The sequence below is a fragment of the Larus michahellis genome, chromosome 13 (assembly GCF_964199755.1).
Source record: "Larus michahellis chromosome 13, bLarMic1.1, whole genome shotgun sequence".
NCBI classification, from domain to species: domain Eukaryota; kingdom Metazoa; phylum Chordata; class Aves; order Charadriiformes; family Laridae; genus Larus; species Larus michahellis.
In genome coordinates this window covers 2,090,671-2,113,489 of record NC_133908.1, presented here as the reverse complement: position 1 = coordinate 2,113,489, position 22,819 = coordinate 2,090,671, and the positions used below count along the sequence as shown (strand labels likewise).

At 52.4% G+C, this 22,819-nt stretch overlaps 1 protein-coding gene across 2 annotated transcripts; it reads right to left on the bottom strand.

Moving 5' to 3' along the window:
- Positions 1-3,334: 3,334 nt before the first annotated feature.
- Positions 3,335-22,642, bottom strand: LOC141750611 (acyl-CoA dehydrogenase family member 11-like). 2 transcript variants are annotated; one of them, XM_074606045.1, is made up of 15 exons: positions 22,164-22,642; positions 18,455-18,687; positions 17,712-17,811; positions 16,661-16,778; positions 15,669-15,811; positions 15,417-15,566; positions 14,777-14,871; positions 14,402-14,501; positions 12,739-12,879; positions 11,676-11,768; positions 11,152-11,259; positions 5,846-6,017; positions 4,886-4,952; positions 4,446-4,582; positions 3,335-4,191 (listed from the first exon to the last, which is right to left on the bottom strand). In XM_074606045.1, the coding sequence occupies exons 1-14, from the start codon at positions 22,461-22,463 to the stop codon at positions 4,456-4,458; spliced, it is 1,947 nt and encodes a 648-aa protein (XP_074462146.1). In that variant the 5' UTR covers positions 22,464-22,642; the 3' UTR covers positions 3,335-4,191; positions 4,446-4,455. The 2 variants fall into 2 exon arrangements, with proteins under 2 accessions (XP_074462146.1, XP_074462147.1); XM_074606046.1 differs by having other exon boundaries at positions 4,407-4,582; positions 22,164-22,587.
- Positions 22,643-22,819: the final 177 nt, after the last annotated feature.

The following is a 22,819-nucleotide window of genomic DNA, read 5'->3' as shown; positions in this document are numbered from 1 at the left end:
CCAGGCTCCTCGCGCACAGGCGACGTGAGCGGCTTCTCGGGAGCCTCGCAGGTCGGGGTAGTGGCCGTGGAAGGAGCCGGTCTCTGAGACCTCCGGGTCCCTCTGGTCCCCGCACAGGCCAGCGGCCAGCCCGGCCCCTCCTTCCCGCTGGAGGTGGCACGAGTGCGGCAGCGCGGTGGCGCAGGAGCCGTCCCGCAGCAGGTAGTTGATCACCGCTTCATTAATTGTACGGGTGAGGTGCGGTGGCGGCAGCGCGCAGGGTGGGGAACCCAAAGGCTGTGTGCGTGGTGGTGCAGGGCGAGGAGGTGTCGGGAACCGCTCTGCGGCCCCGGGAGCGACGGTCGGTGTGGGAACGGAGGTTTTGAGCCGTTCCGAGGCCGCAAAGGGCAAGGAAAGCCCCAGCGCAGGAAAGCTGAGCAGATTCAGAGCGCGTTTAACAGACGGGTGTGCAGGTGCTTTATGGCTATTGTGTAATTGTCCCTCTAACAGAGCCCGCGTTGCTCAGCTCCGAGAAAACCCTCTCCAGGGCCAGCAGATGGTGTTCCGCTGGGCCGTGCTGGGAGCAGCGCAGCCAGGGCCAAGCGCAGGGCAGGCTCCAGCTTTTGCTCGGGCGCAGGACGGGGGTCAGGGGTGATCTGGAGCCGCCCTCAGCTGGATCCCATCGCCGGCATCGCTGGGAGCCAGCTCCTGAGCTCCATGGGATTACCTTTCTTGATTAAAAAGCAAAAGCAGCGATTTCGGATGTTTTGAGCGGAGCGAGGAAGGGGAGCGATGCAGCCCCTGCCCGTGCAGCGGCGCAGGTTGCGCTGCCGGCAGCTGCGTTTGCTCCGGGTGGTTTTTCCTCGGAGGGACGGCAGCGCTTCTCCCGGGACGGCTCGGTGCCATCGCGGCCAGACGGGCAGCGCAGGGCTGGGGACGCTGCCCAGCCCCGGCAGCCGCACGCTTCTTTTTTAACAATTCAGCTCAGTTTTTTGATAAAGAAGGAATCCACCGGCATTGGAGCGAGGAGGCAGAAGGAGAAACAGCCCCGTCTGGACCAGCGTCTGCCCCACTGTCCCCACGCCGGATCCGCTGCCAGTCCTGGGCGGGGGAATAACCAATTCCCAGCCCATTTTCCCCACACACCACCGGCATCGCAGCTCGGATCGGTGCATTTCGGGATTTGAGGTCATCCATATTCTTCAGACTTATCAAATTTTTTAAGTGCTGCTAAAGTTTTATCTTCCTATTTAACAAATATGGTTTTTTAAACCGATTTCCCGTAGTTACGTTATGATTTTTACCTTGCAGTGGCAACAGGTGATGCATTTGATTGTACATTTTTTTTTGGGGGGGGTGGAATTTGTATTAAAATGACATCCGATTCTTGATTAATTACTTCAAGAACATTTAAATGTTTTAAAACACGCAAACCTTTGAGAGCAGAGAGCTGTTTAGCAGCAGTATAAAGTGTTAGACCCTAGTGCTTATTTGTTTGTAACAGCATTTATTCTGCTGTAGCCTCAGAGTGACTATTTAGATCTTAATAAATTTGTCATTTTCCTACACGGTGACAATTTTACAGTCCCTTGTGTTTTCTGTATCAGTGCCTTTGCAGGGCTCCCAGTTTACGGGGCTTATTTTTAGGCAAATTAGAGCTTGTATATTAGGAAAAAGTAATTAAGAGTGTTCAAAAACACGTAAAATTCCTAGGAAGAGGAGCCGAGAGGTCCCAGCGGGGCAGCCACCGGCTGCTTGCCAAGCCCCGTGCGTCGGAGCCGAGCCCTGGGCGCGAAGGGCGGCTGCCGCTGGTGTATCAGCAGCTCCGCAAACTGCTGTAACGCCGGGGAAAGGCCACGGCTTTCGTTCTGCGCTGTACGCGCCGTCCGCCCCGCGCGCAGAGCTGCTGCCGGGCTCTGCTGCCGTCATCGGTCAGGTGAGAGCCACGCGCTCCTCTCTCGTTTTCCCATTCTCCTGATTTTTACACAACACAACACATTTATGGAATCACAGCATGGTTTGGGTTGGAAGGGACCTTAAAGCCCACCCAGTGCCACCCCCTGCCCTGGGCAGGGACCCCTCCCACCAGCCCAGGTTGCTCCAAGCCCCGTCCAACCTGGCCTTGAACCCCTCCAGGGATGGGGCAGCCACAGCTTCTCTGGGCAACCTGGGCCAGGGGCTCACCCCCCTCACAGCCAAGAATTTCTTCCTCACAACTCATCTCAATCTCCCCTCTCCCAGTGTAAAACCATTCCCTGTGACCCTGTGGCTCCCCTCCCTGCTCCAGAGTCCCTCCCCAGCTTTCCTGGAGCCCCTTTAGGGACTGGAAGGGGCTCCAAGGTCTCCCCGGAGCCTTCTCTCCTCCAGGCTGAACCCCCCCAGCTCTCTCAGCCTGTCCTCCCAGCAGAGGGGCTCCAGCCCTCCCAGCAGCTCCGGGGCCTCCTCTGGCCCCGCTCCAACAGCTCCGTGTCCTTCTGCTGTTGGTGCCCCAGCGCTGGAGGCAGCACTGCAGGGGGGTCTCCCAGAGCGGAGCAGAGGGGCAGAATCCCCCCCTCGCCCTGCTGCCCACGCTGCTGGGGATGCAGCCCGGGCTGCGGGGGGTTTCTGGGCTGCCAGCGCACGTTGCCGGGGCGTGTGGAGCTTCTCACCCCCAACACCCCCAGGTCCTTCTCCTCAGGGCTGCTCTCCAGCCCTTCTCCGCCCAACCTGGGTTTGTGCCTGGGATTGCCCTGACCCGGGTGCAGGACCCTGCCCTTGGCCTGGTTGAACTCCATGAGGTTCACACAGTCCCACCCCTCCAGCCCGTCCAGGTCCCTCTGGATGGCATCCCGTCCCTCAGGCGTGTCACTGCGCCACGCAGCTTGGTGTCAGCGGCAAACTTGCTGGGGGTGCCCTCCATCCCCCTGTCCATGTCACCGACAAAGACGTTAAACAGCAGCGGTCCCAGTACTGACACCTGGAAGAGCCTTGACACCAAACAGCTGCAGTGATGGAGGAGCTTTTCCAAACCCAAATAGGATTTATTCACCTACGAGCACAAAGAAGGGACGCTGCAGCGGGAAGCCCTTCGGTGCCGGGTCTGGCTAAACCCAGTCACATCTTCTGACTCTCTCTATTACTGTTTTACTTCTGTTATTAGCAACTTTTTAATTAAAACCTTTTAAGTCATCGGGGTAATACCGAGCAGGCAGATGGACGGGCTGAGCGCGAGGAGACGCACGCAATCAATCTTTGGGTGTTTGCTTTGGTGGAGCGTTACTGGATTTCAATCTCAAATTTACATCAGGATTTATGTCAGCAGGAATTGCAGAATCCTTGGGGCACGCGCACAGGGAATGAATCAGCTTTCGGGAGGTCCCGGGGAACAAGAAAACATTTTTTTTTTTTTTCTGAAGAAAAACTAAGAAAACGAATTTTTTCTTTAATTTTGGTACCAACTTGTAGAGTTTTGATGCAATTTGAACGCTGCGATTGAAGTTACCTCCCCCCCACAGCTGCTACAGAACAGCTCTGCGGTGTTGATGTCGACGCTGACCATTTGTGGAGCCGCAAATACCAAATTCCTGCACCCCGTGTTTGAAACGCAGCAGGGCGAGAACGTTTTCCTCACCCATTTCGGCTGACGGGGGAGCTGGGTTTAGCGGCGGCAGCAGGGACGAGGCGCCCAACAATACGTGCGGAGGGAAAGCCTCTACTCCAGGTTAAGTTAAAATAAAAGCAAAGCTTGTTTGGGGCAAGGTAGAACGTAACAGGAAACATGAAAAGCACGAGCTAGACTAAGCTGACAACTGCCGTGCGCAGCGACAGCCTTGGCCGGGTAAGACCAGGAAAATGGAAACTTTGGGTTCCAAAGCTGTTTTTTCACCCAACGAGCTGCCGAGACCAAACGCTGAGTTGGAGGGTCCTGAGCCCAGCCCAGCACCTCCCGTGGGGGTTGTTGGTATGAAGGGACGTAGCGTCCTCGCGGCCGCGGTGGGGTTAGAGGCTGCCCTGGAAGAAGAGCCCAGCCCTGGCAGGTGCCAGGGTGGAAGAGCGTGTGTAGCACTGGAAAGCAAGATGGCGAACAGGGAAAAAGGGTGTTTCTCTGTATTTAATCAGCTTCAGCTCATTCGCAGTTGGATTTTGGTTGCTTTTCTTTAAAAAGAACACCAGCTGGCACTTGAAGAGCTGCTGCTTGAAGTCATTCGCCACATTTGATCGTTCGCTCTTTGCCTAAAACACAGTACAACATTTCAGCGTCTCGGACTGAATGGCGGTGGCTGCGCCTGCCTGAGCCGGGAACGCAGCAAAGGAGCGGTGGATTCCGGATGGGAGCAGCTGGCGATAACTCCAGAAGGATTTGGCCAGGCCCCTGGTGGTACGTCCCCACCACACCTGGAATTCGCGGCGCTCTAAGGATTTGGGGCTTTTTTTGGATTGCAACCAACCTCCTGTTTCCCCGGGGAGCAGCTGGAGTTCCCAGTTACCTCTGGTGGGTCAGAGCCTGCTGCCGCGGGCAGGGCTGCCCTCGTACACCAGCGCGCTGTCCTGGAGCGCTTCCTCCGCCTCGTAGCTGCTGTTCTCCAGCTCCGTGGCCGCAGGGCACAGCTCCTGGTGGCACCACCTGAGCAGGGAACGCAAACGGTTTGTCCGAGCCCCGTTACGCAGACGGGGCTGATTTCAACGTGAGGTCTGCCCGGTTTGGATGCCCCTCGTCGCTGCTGGAACGGAGGTTCCCCTTGGCAGGGAAAAGCCATGATGTTGACAGCAACCAACCCCGCACACCGTTTGTCTCCATCTGTGATGAGATGAAGTTTGGGTCTCGCCACGGCAGGGGGTCGGATGGCCGGGAGAGGCAGAGCAAAGCCTGCTGCACTGCGCAAGAAATCATCGCAAACAGTCAGGGCTAGAGGAGGTTTTCACCTACCTTCGAGCAGCGGCGATGTCTGTGGAGGAAGCATCAGGCCGAGCTGCATGTTCAATTAAAAGAGCTCCTGTGGAAGAGTAGGAGACATCAGTGTTCTGGGCTCCAGATTTTAGGGAGCAAGGGCTCATGGGAAGTGGGTGGTGGCTACTTCTCAACAGCACTTGCTGGTTTGAGATGCCTCAGCTCAAAAGAAGCTCCACACGCCCCGGCAACGTGCGCTGGCAGCCCAGAAACCCCCCGCAGCCCGGGCTGCATCCCCAGCAGCGTGGGCAGCAGGGCGAGGGGGGGATTCTGCCCCTCTGCTCCGCTCTGTGAGACCCCCCTGCAGTGCTGCCTCCAGCGCTGGGGCACCAACAGCAGAAGGACACGGAGCTGTTGGAGCGGGGCCAGAGGAGGCCCCGGAGCTGCTGGGAGGGCTGGAGCCCCTCTGCTGGGAGGACAGGCTGAGAGAGCTGGGGGGGTTCAGCCTGGAGAAGAGAAGGCTCCGGGGGGACCTTGGAGCCCCTTCCAGTCCCTAAAGGGGCTCCAGGAAAGCTGGGGAGGGACTCTGGAGCAGGGAGGGGAGCCACGGGATCACAGGGAATGGTTTTACACTGGAAGAGGGGAGATTGAGATGAGATGTGAGGAAGCAATTCTTGGCTGTGAGGGTGGTGAGCCCCTGGCCCAGGTTGCCCAGAGAAGCTGTGGCTGCCCCATCCCTGGAGGGGTTCAAGGCCAGGTTGGACGGGGCTTGGAGCAACCTGGGCTGGTGGGAGGGGTCCCTGCCCAGGGCAGGGGGTGGCACTGGGTGGGCTTTAAGGTCCCTTCCAACTCAAACCATTCGGTGATTCTACGAAGGTAGGGACCAAGCTTCCTTTACAACTCTACCCTTTACCCAGAAGGTGTGAAACCAGGCCATTCTAGGACCGATTCCTAGCCCTTTCCTAGCTTGAAATCCATCGTTCCTGTCTTTCCCACTACCTGTGTAGATCCTCGCTAGGCTGTAGGAGAAGTCTCTTGCTGCTAGCTCCATGGTCAGTGCTCCCTTTGAACCAGCTGCTCGCATGAACCGTGTGAGGCTGCTGACGGCATCCCGCATTCGCTTCACGGCGGGTTCCAGTTTCGCCGTGCTCGAAGCCCGCTCCAGCTTTTTCTGCAAAGAAACAATCACAGGAAAAACGACAGCGTATTTACCTTCTGCGAGGAAACGGGGCTGGTGAGATCCCGAGCGAGCACACCCAGCAACGACTAACAAAACGTTTCAATCAAGGTGGCTGTAACTCCCGCTGCCGTAGGTGGAGCGGCCAGAGCACGGCGGCGGCAGGAAAGGGGACGTGGCCAGAAGGAAACTCGCAGCCTTGCCTTCAGGACGGAGAATTCCTGTCAGCCAGACCCAGCGCGTTGCCATTTCCGTGCTGGCTTTCCAGCCGCACCCGGGGACCAGATCACATCCCCGGTTCTCTCTAATTGCATACCTATTATCAGGTAATAATTAGATGTGACCTCCCCTGTTCTTATATTTTCACTTCCATTCAGATGCCGGAGCTCTGTCCGGGCAGGAAAATTCAGATTTAAAAGAACTTTTCTCTGCAAGTGGTGTCAGGGGGACAGGCCCCGGGACCAGAGTGGCTGTCTTCTGATGGACCTCAGGTGCCTAAAAGCAGCACCTAAAAGCTCCCCCTGGTTGAGCTGAGCTGCTGTTCCTCCAGTGTCCCAAATATCTTGTGAAAGCACAAGCGACGCTCTGCCCAGAGTCTAAAATAATTGCTCTTTTGATGTGGCATGCCCACGGCTGCCTGGGTGCAACCGGCAGAGGCCGGCCTTTAATCTGTGTTTCCCGTGTTATTCCCTCTGAGGAGGGATGGAAGGAGGAGAGCGTGCCTTCCGCAGGGAGCTGCCAGGCTGGGGGGCCAGCGCGGTCCCCCTGAAGTCACCCAGGCGGAGAAGCGCCCGGCTCTCACCCCCGCAGCCCTCACTGACCTCCAGCCCCCGCGTCCCCCCCCCCGCAGCCCCAGCGCTCCGGCTCAGCCCGGCAGCCCCGCGTGCTGCCGGGACATCTTCACACTATTCAAACCCGTCTCTGCGGTAGAACTAAAGGATTGCCTCGGACAGAACCGCACAAAGGAACCGTTACACATGTAAGTAGCGTAGCAGGTGGTAGGAGGCGCTTTTCGTTAATTAGTCTCATTTGCAGGTTATTTATGAAGCTAAAGCCTGTAAGGATCTGCTGCGCAGAACTAATTTTTTATGGTTTTGAGGCGTTCGGTGCTGAAGCGATCACGCAGTTCCTCTTGCTAGCAGGCGAAAAGGCAGCTCGTTTGCACAGCGGGACTCCCCGGCTGCACAAGCTGAACCCAGTTTTGTTTTCTGCAGTGGGTCTGCGCGTGACGCCTCCTGCCTCACCACTGCCCTGTGTTTTCTGACGAGTAATACAAGAAAAACACAATCCTCAATGGATGCTATTCTGTGCTCCGGGCAAAGCCGTACATAAATACTCACAGCATATGCTGTACAAATACAAAAACATCGTCATTAAAGCGGTTCGGTCTAGTGCCAAGATAAAGTCCAAAGAGCCCTCCAAGCCCACAGAATGCTAATAAGAGGTTTTAAAAGTGGCTCGGAGCTTGTTGCTAACGAGGATCAAAGACCCCAAAGGCATAAACATATTCCCAGCAGCTTGGGCGGACGCCAGCATCGCACAGGCCAAGCACCGGGACGACATCTGCGCTTCCGTCCGCAGCCTCGCGCTAACGGCCAGGGTACCACCAGCCGCGTCCTACGCTGCCTGGCTTTTAAGGCTTAAAGAGCTGGGCAGTACCCACCAGGGATATAAAAGCATCATTTTAACCTTGGGGCGGGGGGGGGGGGGGGGGGGAAGACATCGTATTTTCTTTGCTCTCCAATAATTTACACTTTTTATTTTTTTTCAGATGACACTCGTTCTTTTCCTAACCAAAAGCACTGAATCTTCCGAAAGATCAAGCTGGGTTTTTCCACCATCCTCCCCTGCATTTGCGAGCGAGAGGCTGGAGCGCTGCTGCGGGGAGCGGAGGCTCCTGTTTCCTCTCCTGCGTGTTGATCTGCTCCTGTAGGGTATAACTTGTGGGGCGGGGGGGGAGACACGCACACGGCAGCGCTCTGCCCATTGCACCGTTCTTGTCCGGCTGAAATCGCCAGAGAGCAGAAGAGCTTTAGAGCTCCAATATTTCCGATTCCTTCGGTTTTTACTGAGGCATTTTAAGATGCCGCTCATTTGTCTGCTCTCACGAGCTACCAGGCAAGATTGTCAGAATGGTTTTGACTCAAAATATTAGTCGTGAGCATTTAAAACTACAGCAACAGGAAGAACATCCGAAAAAGGGCTAGAAGCACACGTCTCATATTAATGCTTCCAGCAAACGTGTAGTCTCACTTTAATAACCTAGATTTATTTCCTGCTGTGTTAGAATTGTGGTTATGGTCTGAAAAGGACTTGAAAACACTATCACGTGTCCTAGATTGTACGGCCGATTTATACAGCCGGAGTTTCAGCCCCACGCAGTCGTTCCCGATGCGTGAGCCGGCTGATTCCGAGCTCTGCGAGACGCTTGCAGGGCTGGCGTTCAGAGACACCACCGTGCTGCGATGTGACCAAATTTAATCTGAAGTGACTAAAATGCAATCATCAAGTAATTCCCCGGTGCCATTTTAGAGTCACTTTTCAGATTGTAATTGAATTCTAAAGTACATCCAATGCTCTGGCCCAAAATTCCAGCTAATAAATTTTTAGTATAACATGAAACGAGTGCCGCGGTGCAGTATCCACCTGAACTCCCAGCACGGCTGCGCTGGGATCCAGGACTGTCTCTCACCCTTGCTCTTCTCCCCATGTGTTCTCCTGAGACTTTGCAGACTAATTACCTCTGGCCAGGCTGGTTTGTAACAAACCTGCCTGCGTGAATTCGGCTTCTCATAGTCACCCTGTGCAAGGATGAGGAAGTTCTCTGGGTTTCCCCTTTTCCTGAGGATAATTATGACGTTGGGTTCCTGCTCCTGGATGACAGCACCAGGAGCGGTAGGTGTCCCACCATCGACAGAGGCAACTGACACAGGATAAAAGCGAAACTGGGTGGCAGTGGGGTCGGGGGGGAAGCTACCCTGAGATGTGACCTTCAGAGAACAAAGTGCTTTGCTGTGCCAGCAAAGAACTAATGCCACTTTCTCCAAAGCCAGCCTGTCATTGGGCACAAATCCCGCAGACCGAGAACCTTGACGGACCAACATAAAATCGATTGTACGAGTTTTGTGTGCATCAATAAAAAAGGAAATGGATTGGAGCAGTAAAAATCCCTTTATGAAGGGCTAAATGATTTCCTCACTGGATGGGAATGGGAAGGATGTTTCCAAATGAGCCAGGCTCCCAGAAACCAAAAGAATTTGGACACCTGGAGGTCAAAAAGAGGTTGTTTATCACCCGTGAGTGAAACCCTGATTCTGGTGTAGGAAGTCGGCACGTTCCTGCCCGATGCCACGGAGGCACTCTGCAGAAATACCTCCCAGTCTGCCCTTCCAGTGCCGGGATACCGAAGGCATAAGGGAAAAGCTTTCAGACATGCCCAGGAGAAATTTGCTGAGCAGGATCTCTCACATCCAGCACCGGTGCATCAACACTGCTCTCCCAGCCCAGCCCGTTCCAGCCATTCCACTGCCACGCTGCGTGGGCATGGAGGCAGCCCCCGTGTGACAGGAACGGCAAATGCAATAGCACTTACGGGAATTTGGAGACCTTTTAAAGTCAGTGCTCGCTTGTTCACCCTCCTGTCTCATATACAGCGTGATTTGTGGGAATGCAAGAGCAATGATGAGCTTGTTAATTAATAAATCCTGATAGCTGGTGTTACTGCTGTGCAGGTACCTGCTCTGAATCACGCTGCAGTGTTCTGTAATGCTCCTCGGATGATTCAGTTGTTCGGAAGCTGGAGGGGCCCTCTCAGCTGCACCAGTGAGGAGCCTGGAGGACTGCAGCATGGCACATTTGTGGGGTATTCGTTTAAACTAGCCTAAGTGTAAGTCTGGAGGCCAGCTTCTTTCCCGGTTATTTTAGAGCCTGCCACCCGCTCCGCTCCTTCTCCACTCCATTACATTCAGTGTCAGACTACGCTGCTTCTGATCAACAGCTGGACCAACTGGCTTTTTAATTAGCAGGTGTGCTCAGTCCTGCTTATGAGCAGATCTGGGTTTCTTCTTTGGCAGTCAAACAGGTATTTTTCCTTTATCAAAAGTCATCTGAGAGGATGGTAAGAAGACACCCGTCTCTGGAGGTCAGAGAGGTGCTCTGTACAGAATACAGCTGAGCTGGGGGTTTGAAATGTAGCAGAAGTCGCCAATTGCAGCCACTGGTGAGGAGGAGTCAGGCTCTTGCTCCTGTTTTTGAAAGACCTATCCAGTGGTCAATGCTGCAGGGAGTGCAGTGACCCAGACCTTTCCTTCCTTAGGGGGTCTGGATGAGAAAGTGACGGCGACGCACAGTCAACTCCAGCACTCCAGATGCCCAGGGTTCCCTCGCTCTATCTGGGCTAATGTAATCTGGATTGTTCCATCTGGATCAATAATCTAATCTCTGAGAGAATACCCTCTGATATGCTGATCGTGCCTTTCAGGCTGGTTCCTGTCTCCCTTTGTGGGACACATCAAGCCAGCTGACGCTCATTTACCTTCATGAAATCCTGAGCTGCTTTGAACTCTCCATGACTGCCTGTCATCTGAGCACCTTTAACAGAGCCGCCTGTAGGTAAAGCCAGAGAACGGCAAATCTAAAGAGGCTGCAATGGAATTCCTTTGGCTCTTTCCATCTCCTCAGTAATAATAAAAATAGAAAGTCATAATGCAGTAGGTAGCCCTAGTGAAGGTTTAATATTCAGCAGTCTTGTGGTGTTTTTCCAGTTAAGAAACGAACCCACAAAATTATTTTGGATTCAGGAAGGTGACTCTCGCACATTAAAAATATACTTATATTGGTACCTGTCAGGAGGACCTCTGACAATGCAAAGCTCTTCACTGCTGAAATGAAAGTATCTGCATTTTTTGCAGCACATGAGGATCCCAAAATGAGCACTGCCTGCGTTCTGCTTTTGTAAGTGCTATTTAAAGAGCAGAATTGTGAGACACCTTCGGAATACTTTCAATACTTCTGAAAGCTTTCAATTTGGTCGTATTCCCTACCAGTCTCAGCCTGAAGTATAAACACCAAATAAGACTCTGCCAAGGTGGGCAAATCAGGCTGTCGGGTGCTTTTGATGTGGGCTCACCTGCACTGTGGAGACGAACACAGCCATCACCTCTCCTTGACTCTTGGTGAGGGATCGCAGGACATCGAGTGACAGGATATTTGTTGTTCCCTCCCATATGGAGAGTACCTGTGGGGTAGAAGAGACGGTGGAAGAGCATGAAGGAGCCTTTTGGAGCAACTGCAATAAAGGAAGGGGAACAGTGAAGATCCAAAGACATGGGGCAGAGCTAAGGGCTATCAAGGAAATCTCCAGAGATGTCTTGCCTCACCACCAGTGGAAAGGAGCAGTGGTGAGAGAGCTAGGAGGCCAGCTCCATTACTGAGCTAGGAGACAACCCCAGCGCCAGGAACAAATCCTGTCCCTCCCTGGTGATGACTGGGCTCAGCAGGAAGGCAGCCAGGAAAGACCTGCCACGCCTGGAGCGGGTCTGGGGAGGACTATGGGGTTTTTTGAGTTTGTCTTTAGCAGGCAACCACAGAGTACTGTGCAGGGGACTAGGGGACACACAGGAGCTTCTTCCGCTTCTCCTGCTGCCTTCTTACCAGAGCATCGCGGAGTATGACTGGCAAGCCGGTGTCCTCCATGTAACCTTGTCCTCCAAAACTCTCCATTGCCTCAACAACAACAGCAGAAGCCTGCAAAATGCAGAGAGCTGACATGATCCACATTGTACAAGGAGAAAAAGCTGCCAGAAACCTCAAACATCACACAGCAGCTCCTGCTGGGAGGGGACTGACTGGATCCCACCGAGGCTGTATTTGCTGAGGCAGGTTGCTCATCATATGCAGGAGGAGCAGCTCGGGGAATGAAGACTGAGTAACACTGAGAGAAGACCTGCAGGAGCACTCGGACCTTGGGAGGAGATGCAGGGAGAGTCTGTCTCAATACAGTCCTCTCTAGGTAATGATAAACCCGCGGTTTGCTTGGTACATGGTACTACATGTCTCTGGTCAGTACCGCCTCCCCAGGGAGGGGGTTGAGTCCCCATCCCTAGAGGTATTTAAGAAACATGTAGATTTGGCACTTCAGGGCATGCTCTAGTGGCAGAGATTGTAGGGGGTTTTTTTGTGTGTGTGTATGGTTGGACTTGATGATCTCAAAGCTCCTTTCCAACCATGAAGATTCTATGCAGATTCTATGGTCCGGGAGAGTCCAGGAGGTGTGTGAGCTTCTGTGTATTTAAGCTCAAGACAATCAGAAGAGGGACAGACCCCTGAAGCTAAGGCTAATGCTAAGCTATTAACACCTTCTCTTCTATTTATTCCTAACTAGGGAAAAGATATTGCCTGTGGCTCAGTGCCCCACCTTGGTCTTGGAGCAGCTGGAGCAGCATTCCTCTGTGGCACATGCAGTACTTCACAGGCTCTGTCTGTTCTGATCACACAGCTCATCTGTGGCCTTGAGAGCAAAGGGACAAATCTCCTACCCACAAGCTCCAGCCTCGGGGCAAAGCAATAATTGCTGCAGGCCCTGAAGCTCAAGGTCATTGCTGCCCTTGGCGTTGGCTGTGTTAATCACTCCGTTAATCACTCCCCTTTCCAGCTCTGTGGTTGCTAGTGTGCCACACAGCCCCACTCTGGGCTAATCAAACTAGTTGTTCCATACCTGCTTCCCAGTGTACAGTTTGGCAACTGGTATCAGCAGCCTCAAGAGAAGCTGGTCTTGCTCACTCGCCATGTTGGTTTCTGCAAGTCCAAGCAGCCGAACGATCTCCATAAGCAGAAGAAACGCCCCTCGTGTCTGTACCTGCAAGCAGAGAAGTGGGGAGTTTCACTGACAAGGATCTTTGACTCGGGCTGATTCCAGCCTGGTCTGCTGAGGTGCCACGAGGCTATCTCGAAGGGATGCGCAATACTCGGACCTGGGCAAAATGCCACCCCTGCCCATATAGACCCAAAGCTTCAGAGACAAAGACCACCGACCAGCTAAGGCACATAGAATCACCGAATGGCAGGGGTTGGAAGGGCCCTCTGGAGATCACCCAGTCCAACCCCTGCCAGAACAGGGTCACCCGCAGCAGGTGGCACAGGAACGCGTCCAGGCGGGGTTGGAATGTCTCCAGAGACAGAGACTCTACCACCTCTCTGGGCAGCCTGCGCCAGGGCTCTGCCACCCTCACAGCAAAGAAGTTCCTCCTCATGTTGGGATGGAACTTCCTATGGTCAAGTTTGTGCCCGTTACCCCTTGTCCTGTCCCCGGGCACCACTGAGAAGAGCCTGGCCCCATCCTCCTGACACCCACCCTTGAAGTATTTATAAGCGTTGATAAGATCCCCCCTCAGTCGTCTTTTTTCCAGACTAAAAAGACACAAATCCCTCAGCCTTTCTTCATAAGAGAGGTGTTCCTGTCCCGTAATCATCATTGTAGCCCTTTGCTGTCCCCTCTCCAGCAGTTCCCTGTCCTTCTGGAACCGGGGAGCCCAGAACTGGACCCAGCACTCCAGATGCGGCCTCCCCAGGGCAGAGCAGAGGGGGAGGATGACCTCCCTCCACCTGCTGGCCACGCTCTTCTTGATGGCCCCCAGGATGCCATTGGCTTCTTGGCCACAAGGGCCCATTGCTGGCTCATGGGCATCCTGTCATCCATAGCATGAAATGTGGCAGTGTGGAGCTGCCTCTCTGGGACACTGCAATCTAGTGTGAGGAAAGGGGCGATGCCATTTCATCAGGCCTACTCGGAGCCTTATCAAAGCTCCCATCAGGCATCCAGGTCACAAATCCACATCCTTTCCAAGGGTAAGGGACATGAGACCGCACATCTGATGGTCAACCTCTGAGCACCAGGATCTGCAAGGTATTTCACACATTTCTTGCTGAGCAACTTACTTCCCTGGCAAGGCGTGTGATTCAGGAAGCGTGAGGATATGGAGCTCTGTACCCCCAGTGCATAATGACGTGCTGTGGGACTATATTGGATCTGGCCTTTCTTTCAGAAGTGGAGTTCTTGCCAGAGGCTAAGAGATGCTGGAGCTTCAGGTTATGTTTGACAGATGACCACTTTCCCTCTCCCCCACCTTGCAAGAAGATTTTTAAATACCGTTTTAAAAATGTGCGTGCACCTGTTGCAGCCCAAGGGCAAGTGTTGGTGCTACACTGCTTAAGAAAAGAAGTAGTGGCTGGATGGGTGGGAGGAAGAGAACTGCGTGCTTAGAACATCTTCTACCTCTGACTGTTGCACACAGAGGCAGGCTGGCTCTGCTCATTAGCAGCTGAGGATGTCTACCCTCTTTCTTTGCCAACAGATTCAGCTTGGCTCCCAAAACCCTTACCTCCATCCGGGCTATCGTCTGCATGTGTAGGGGATGGTCCTTGAGGAGCTTCCCAAAGGCAACCCGCCTACAGGCGTACTCCCTGCTCAGACTGATCATCCTAGAGAGAATACGGCCAGGGAAAGCAGTTAGACCAGCCACCTTCCACTTCTGAGCTTTCCCTTCCAGCCACCCCCACTGGAAGAACCCTGCTCAGCTGTAGCACACCAGCCTAGGTCACCCACCCACAGGCCAACCTTCTCCAGCACCGCTGGCTGCCAGACCTGTGCCTGCAAAGGCATTAGATGTCAATCGGCTGCAATGCTGAGCATTGCAAAGTCCCCTTGTCCTGGTAAGCTGCTCCTTCAGCTCTGGGGGGATCCATGCTGCCTTCACCTTCTCATGGAAGCCACTGCACCAATGACATTGTGGATCCGAGTTATGTTCAGCATGTTAGAGATGGAGGCCACGCCACGACCCTCTGCAGAGATCTGAAAGCATCAAGGAACAAAGGCTGATGGAAGCCTTTCACACAGTCTTGGAAGCTGATGTGTAGCTAAGTTGTGTCGACAGACAGATATAGGCAGTCCACTCCGTCTCTGTCTGTCCTCAGGCACCACATAGATCTGCTTGCTTTAAAATATGGCTGTCTCATTTTAGCCACATCTGTCGCATAAGCAGAGAGGTGGCTTTGCAGACCATGTCAGCAGGGTCAGTTCTGGTCCCTGCCACTCGTTCCTACCTGCGTGCTACACAGAACTGTCCCTCAGCTGGGCCAATGCAACTGCACTAGGGAAATGACCAGCCTAAAATGACTTTTTTTTTTTTCCTTTTTCTTTCCTCCTGTCTTTTCCTGAGCTCTTCTCAGCTCTGCCCCACACACAGCCCCATTGGTGAAGCGTTCTGCGAAGTGAACAGCCAGCCACAGAGGTGGAAGAGAGGAATTTCTTCAGTTGGTACCACTGCCAAAACCCCCAGGAGTGGACTGCCGTGCCAAGCCAGCCCAGCCCCAAGAGGAAGGTGAAACCTTACGTACTAGCTCTGCTTTAGCTCCATCCAGCCACAGCTCTGCTGTTGCCATCTGCCGCGTGCCCAACTTGTCTTTCAGCCTTTGCACTTGGATGCTGTTCAGCTTCCCTTCCTCATCTCGAACCTTCAGGAAGAAGAGGGACAGGCCGCTGGAACCCTGGGGCCATTGAAAAGGAATGCAAAGAGGATGTGATTACAATGAAACAATGAAGTGAAAGAATGTTCCTGCTCCTTCACCGGGTTCCACCATCAAACAGACCTCTTTTACATGTCCTTCAGCATCCGCTACCCTGGCCAGGGTTAGTGTCACATCAGAATCAGCAGCTGATGTAAACCATTTAAAACCATAGAGACGATATATACCATCTGGCTGCTTTCTGGCCACTGTCTCGGTGCCGTTAGCTGCAGGAAAGGAGAAGATCATCTTAGCTTTATAGGAACTTCTGTATCAATCAATGCTGATTTTCGGTTTAAGCAGCAGCTCTTTTAAGTCACCTCTTGCTATCAAGAGGGAGTATGGATTAGCTGCTAATCTCTTTCACTGACCCTGGATAAGAAATGCAGCCAGAGTTAAGTACTAGAAAGGAAATATGCTCTGTTTAACTCCAAGCCTTTCCAGCAATTGCTCCAGACTACCAGCTGGTAATGGCAGTGCTTTGTAAGCAGAATGCACCATGGTGTATAATCCAGAGCCTCTGTTTCTTTAGAAGCTACCACAGCCAAGAGCAACAAAGGGTGCTATGGAATCAGGAGTCCTGCAATGGTGTACAACCCCGTAGCTTTCACTCCACAGCTGACCCTTTCACTTCTTCCACCAGGAAACCAACTGCAGCTTCATCAGATGGAGGTGACTGGCTCTGCTGCAGAGTTCTGAGGTTTCCTGGCCCATCACGCTAGTACTAACATTAGACAAGGACTACAAGTTGAAGACCAAGAAGGCTTTCTCAGTCCCAGCTGGGATGGGTCTGACTGTCTTGCTCAAGCTTTAAATTATAGAGCTAGACCTCAGTGTGTTATCTGTGCAAGGAACACAGCTCTATACCTGCCCGTACGTACTGCATGTGTCAGTGAACAGAAGCTGGGCCTTTTGTTGGTTAAAAAGCAGAGCTATGTAGAGGATTTGGATGACTTCCCCTGAAGTTTCCTAAACCAGCTCCCTGGCTTTATAAGTTCCCCACACACTTCATTTTCTCAGTCCTTGCTAACACATCTAGCTGCTGCTGCAGCTGCTTCCCACCCCAGAACACGTACCAACATCAGAGCCTCCCCTGCGCTCGGTCATCCACTGGCCAGAGGTCCAGAACTTCTTGGGGTCACGAGATGTCAGGTGGTCAAAAGCATTTTTCAGGGATCCAGGAATACCTAGGGACTGTTTTGGGGGAGGGAAAAGAAACTTAGATAATCATAACACAGTAGATTAAATTAGACAGTTGCCTTAATTAACACTGGTGCACCCTAGGCTCAGGACCGTCGGTCTGCAAGCAGGCGAGCGGGGCTCTGAGTGTCCTGCACTGCAGTGCGTCTGCATGTACTGCTCAGAGCCTGTGAAACTGCCCAGCTCCTACACGGCTGCTGGAGCACGGTGCAGACAGACGGCGCAGACTGGTGTTGCAAAGGAGAGTGCTGAGCGTCCCTCCCCCCCCTCGGATTTCTGCACCACTAGACATCTGGAGAGAGAGCTTTCAAAACAGCACACGTGCCAGGGTATCAGTGTACGTTCATATAAGCTGGATGTCACCAGCACCCAAAGAGCTGCAGGGAAGAAGTAACTGCCTCATGCTTTTTTTCTTTTCATTGAATTTAAATGCCCAGGGCTAGCTACTTAAGGGCTAGCTCTTCTCTGCATCCTACATAGCCACTGACATCGTGCAAAGGGTGTCGGTAAGACACAGTGTCAAATTTTCAGATTGGGAAAGTCTCGCTAACTTGGTTAATTTACATCAGGTATGGATCTGGCCCAATACATTTATCTGCCACTCCACACAAGGAACGGGAAAACAAACTATCTCATATGAAAAACATAAGGGACACCTTTCCAACTACCTGCAGTGCCACAGGCTTCATATGCAGCAAAGGCCTTACTGTACACAGTGCTGTAAGTAAACAGAAAAGCCTGGGCACAAAGACTTTGCAGCTAAAGAAGAAAGGCAGTGGGAGACGGAGCTGAGTCACAAAGCAAGGAAGGGCCATGCCCAGAGCCAGATGGAAGATCAGCTCTCCTCCATCCTTGGCCAGTGCTCCAGTCCCTAACCAGCGCTGCCAGGACACGGGCTGTGCCCTCAGGGACCAGCTGAGCACATACCTCAATGACTTTGGCTGCCCCATCAGTCATGGCCAGTGGACAGTTGAAACCTCCAGAGCAGCTTGAAAATAAGTACAGTTTGACAGCCTGATGCAGACGGCTAGGAAAAAAAAAGAGAGTGAAAACAGACAGGTTATACAGCAGTTCAACAGCAGGAGGATAAACCATCTTGACTAGGAAGAGAGGAAGAAAATATAGCCCAAACAGGTGAGAATCAGACCGCTCATTTCTGAGAGGGCAAAAAACTGTTTCAGGCAGGAAGGGAGAAGAGGAGCAGCAGAGTTTCTCAGTCCCAGAGGGACTGCCAGTGCACGGCTGGATGGAAGGCATTGCTTGCCAGCTGGTGTGCATTAAGTGCAGTTTTAAAAAATAAGAAATGTGGGTCTATTTCCAGAGGCTGGAATACAATGAAACTGCAAGTAAAATCCCAGATCTTTAGCTGCATTACAACGAATGCATGTAAAGCTGGAGCAGTGTGGGGAACTGCCAGGCCCCAGAATCAGGAAGGTGACATCAAAGAATATTATGATCAACCGTGGGCCATTAGTTACGGCTTATCATTGCCGATGTGGAACATTACAGCGGACAGACACTGCTGTTCAGTACAGCGGTAGGTGTGCTTTTGTCCATGCATCATCTGTTACCCATTACACAACAAGAAGTTCAGTCCTACAGGATGCTGAATATACATTGCTAAGAATAACCAAGAAGGCACCAAGTCATTCCCATTCTCCCCCAGTTACCTCCAGTTGGAGTATCTTCTCTCATAGGCCTCAGCAATCAGCCCCTCTTCTGCCGCAATCTCTTTCATCTTCCTCCAGGCCGAGCAGGTGACGATCTGATCCACCCGCTGCCCCCAGGCATCATACTGCCGAAACACAGGGGGGTTCAACTCGCATTCCCACCCTAGAGGTCTGATCTTGGTTAGCAGACGGTTTCCAAATCTCTCCAGGTCCCGATTCACCTCCTCCAGTACCTGTGAAGCAACAACAGCAGCCCTTCAGCACGCCCCTGGAAGGCAAGGAGCCTCAGTCCTCGCTGGAAAGGCAGAGGACTGACCATATTGTCCTGCGGTGCTAGTGGTCTCTTGCCACTTGGCCCTGCCATGCGTTCTGTAATGCAGCAGGACAGCTCGTCTGTCAGCCTCTGCTGGCACAGCTGGGCTCAGCTGACACTTTCTTTTTTCCCCCAAATCATTTTTTCAAGTTACTTCTGGCAGTATCTCTGAATTTTACCAAAGACAGAAGCACTCTTCTGTCAGGGCTGAGAATGACACAGATGCACAGGAGCAGGGGAGTTGGACGAGACAATCTCCAGAGGTCCTTCCAACCTCAGCCACTCTGCGATTTACTGCTGAAGAAGAATACCAGGGGAAGAGCTGCCAAAACTGGAAGGCTTTCATCTGCATAGGAAAACTTCCACTGGGCTCAGTAGTTACCTGCCTATCAGATTAGAAAAGGAGGGACGGAACAATCATTTCAGCTTCAGCCTGGCACCCAGGGGCTCCAGATTCAAATTCCCACCCTGCCTCCAGCTTCCTGAATGGCCCTGGAAAAGGACTTACATGCCCGTGTTTCTGCCAGGCTTGGCTGACCTGGATGGAGTAGTCTGTCCATAGTTAACGGAGGGAAACCAGCACCCGCAGAGGAGTGATTCATTCCAGCCCCCTTAGATACTTATTTTAAGGCCACAGGAATTGTTTCTGCAACTGCTGTTCACTGTCTGTGGCCAAAGCCAAGGGAGCTTGCCTAGAATTAAATAAGCTGACTTACAGATGATTAAAATTAGGCCAGGTGGAGCCAACCTCTAGCACTGGTGGACCCTTGTTAGCATAAATACATCCAGGACTGTAATGGGGGTCACAGAAGTACCTGATCTTTCATCAGAGGAATACTTTTTGCTGTTCTCTGCCCCTCCAAGAGATGCTCATTTCCTCAATATAACAATCATGGAGGTGAATCCTGTAGTTGCTGTACCCAAAATGGTGCAATTATAAAACGCATTAATTTGCTGTAGATGAAATACAAACACTGCTTCTCCCTTTCCCTGCTTCACCTTGTATTGACTTTTCATTAAACTACATCCCGTATGATTGATTCTTTCATCACTCTGCCGTTCAGCGTGCGTAATGAGGATCCAACACACGCTGTCCATTTACTACCCTGGAAGTCTCCATCCTCAGACCAGCCGGTTTGCCTTCAGGTAAATGGTGAAATAGTGTTAAAAAATCGCAAAACAAGCCAAAAACATTCACGAGAGCCCTGTCACTCACGCTGCCCTCCTGTTTGCTCTCGGTGGAGCTCAGCTGGGATGGGTGTATGCCTCCAATGCTTATCGGATCTTGACAACAATTTGAAGGTTGTTTTAGAGGCATAACCTCTAATCCAAGGTTCGTGGACTTTGCTGATCCCTGAAGCACAAGAACCTTTGAACTGTTTAGCTGGGAGGTTTTTGTGGGTGGAAGAATATGAGTTTAGCAAACTCTTGGTCAGCGCACTGCAGTGAACCCATCTACAACAGCACTCGTCTCATCCGCATTTTCTAAAAACCCCCAAACCCCGACTGCCTAGCTGCGAGCTCATGCCCTGACCACACGCAGCCTTACAAACCACCATGTTGCCCAAGTGAACGTGTTTATTTCCCAGGAAAAAGAACAAAATCAGAGCTCCTACGTTTGTGACTGCTGAATGTAACAGACAGCAGCCTGGGCGTTCCAAAAAACGTACTATGGATGGGGCATCTGTAAACCACTGGGGTCAGGGCTGAAGCCGCAACACATCAGTATTTGCAGTATCTGCCGAGTGGCCTCATTCACCCTAATCAATCCTTTGATTTCCCAGGGATGAATATATTAGAAATGTGCAAATTATTGCACATTAAGAGTGCAAGCAGATGGTCCTTTATATTAAAGGACATATTTTCAGGGGGGGATCAGAGACCAACAGATACCTCTCCACAATGGTGCCCAGAAAAAGCAGGTGCTTTCTTCTATGTTCTCCAGAAGTTGCCTTCAAACAAAGAAATCTTTTGCCCCATTCCAGGAAAATTTTTGTGTTCACCACTGAGCGCAGGTGAATTGTACAACAGGAATCAACCTCCAGCGTGGTGCCTGCTTCAGTGGGGCACGCAAAGCTCCATCTGTTGCTGCTCTCCTGGAGAGGAAAGTGTTCGTTTGGAGAGCCACCGCTCAGGCTGCAGACAGGCAGGTGCTGCATGGAGCAGAGAGCAGACTGGGCTCTCCCTTTCAGCGGTGAGGCAACACTGCCCCGCTGGGACCAAGCACAGAAACGTAAGGGAGATGCTGCTGAGTCTCTGGTAGATTTTGCAGCCGCTTTGTCTCTTTGGGGAAGAAGAGGGGAGCCGCTCTCTGCCTCAGTGAAAGACATCACTGATCCTTTTATTCTTCTGGAGATCTGAATCATGCTTCTTCCAAAGTTGCAGATTCGGAGCAAGATCTTTGTGGTTGCCCGAAGGCGTCCTCCTTTTCCCCTATCTTCTCTTCTGGCAAGTAGGCTGCAGTGGTGCTTAGGGAGGCCTCATTCCCGTCTTTTGGGAAGGCTGTGGCAAAAGCAAGCTCCCAACGCTGCCACCGCGCTCTTACTACCCCATGCCTGCAAGGCCACACTGGAGAGCAAGCAGTGGCAGTAAGAGTGTCACCGAAAGCCAGGTTCTGCACCTGTACTCACCCGGTGGCTTTACAGGTCATGGCATTGCTTCTGCTGGAATAACTCATGGGATAGGTCACACTCTGCTCCACAAGACCTGCTCCTTGAAAAGTGGGAAACAGTTGTGGTCCTTGGGGTGACACAGAGGACGGACAGTGAGATAAGCTGCCTCCTCCCAGTGGTTTCTGTAGGACTGGACCTCACAGAACAGAGACCCGCAGCTCAGGGTCTTCCCCCACCTCTCTGCATCTGTACAGAGCTTTCCCTGTCCAAAAACCGACCCAGAAAAGCCAACAATCTGTGCTGAGAACAAGCAAAGCCCAAAGGGCCTTCACATCCTCTTGAGTGCTCAGCTGAGAGCAGCCCTGCTCCTTCAGAAAGGAATTTCCTTAAAAGCCCCTCTTTCCTGGGGGGAGAGAAGTGGAAGAGCACAGCAGAGTTTGCAAGCACCTTAGTTTTTTTCCCTTTCTCTGAAATTTCTTACTCTGGTTGACCAGACAACAAATGCCCACGCTGACAATCCCAAAACAACACTCGTGTTGCAATACCCAGACCAGTCCCAGGAGTCTTCCAAGCCCTTTCTATTTCTGCTTATGCCCTGGCAGTATTTTTCACCCCTGCACTGATTCAAAAGAAAACAAGTTTTAAAGAACGCAGATAAATCCCCCCCAGTTAAACGCCTGAAGGCACAAAAGGGCTCAAAGAAATGTTCAAATCACAGTCTTAAACAGTGACCTAGCCAGAATTGTAGTGTGCACACACAGAAACACAAGGATGCACGCCAGACCTTGGGAGGGAGGTGCGTTTTCAGGTAACTCCGAAGCAAAGCATCTTCCAGATACTGGTTCCCAGTCTCAGGCTGCTCTTGGAAGAGGTTCTCAGTTTCTCTCCTTGCAAGGGGCATTTCCAGATCTTCTAATACTTGTTTCTCCTGCGCACCGACCTGTTGCCCCTGCCCCGCAGTTGTGTTGATTCCTTTGCGACTTGGCGGTTGGCACCTCTCCCAGAGGCAAGGCAGAAAGCGACCCGACTGCCAGGGCTTGCAGGTAGCACTGGATCTCCACCGAGGCAGGCGACAGGTAAACATGACCCTGCAAAGCCCTTTACTGTGTCAGGCCAACAGCGCTCACCTCCGGACCCTTCCTCGGTTCACAGCAGCACCAGTCCTGTTTTGTTTTAATGTTGTGAAGTTATTCTTTAAAAAAAAATCAATGCCTTCTCTCCTCCCTCGGGGAGGAGTTTCCAGCAGCTGTTGTCGACTGAACTAGGGAAAAGGTCCTTGGAAGGAGATCAGAAAACGGTCTGGAAAAACACAAGCGCTCAGAAAACATTGAGTCCTCCCAGGCAAACCATTGTAACCAGTCGGACCGACATTTCCACAGCTGGGGAAGCCGGGGTGAGGGGGGTGTTCCCAGCAACATCCCCCTGAATTGCCTGGGATGG

Bases quoted from the DNA above. Each gene is read 5' to 3' on its own strand.
- LOC141750611 (XM_074606045.1), bottom strand. From the start codon at position 22,463: ATGTTTACCTGTCGCCTGCCTCGGTGGAGATCCAGTGCTACCTGCAAG. The intron at 18,688-22,163 runs GTCTGGCGTGCA...GTTGCTTCACAG, and splicing joins AAACGCACCTCCCTCCCAAG to GTACTGGAGGAGGTGAATCG. The intron at 14,502-14,776 runs GTGAAGGCAGCA...TATTCTCTCTAG, and splicing joins GCAGTGGCTTCCATGAGAAG to GATGATCAGTCTGAGCAGGG.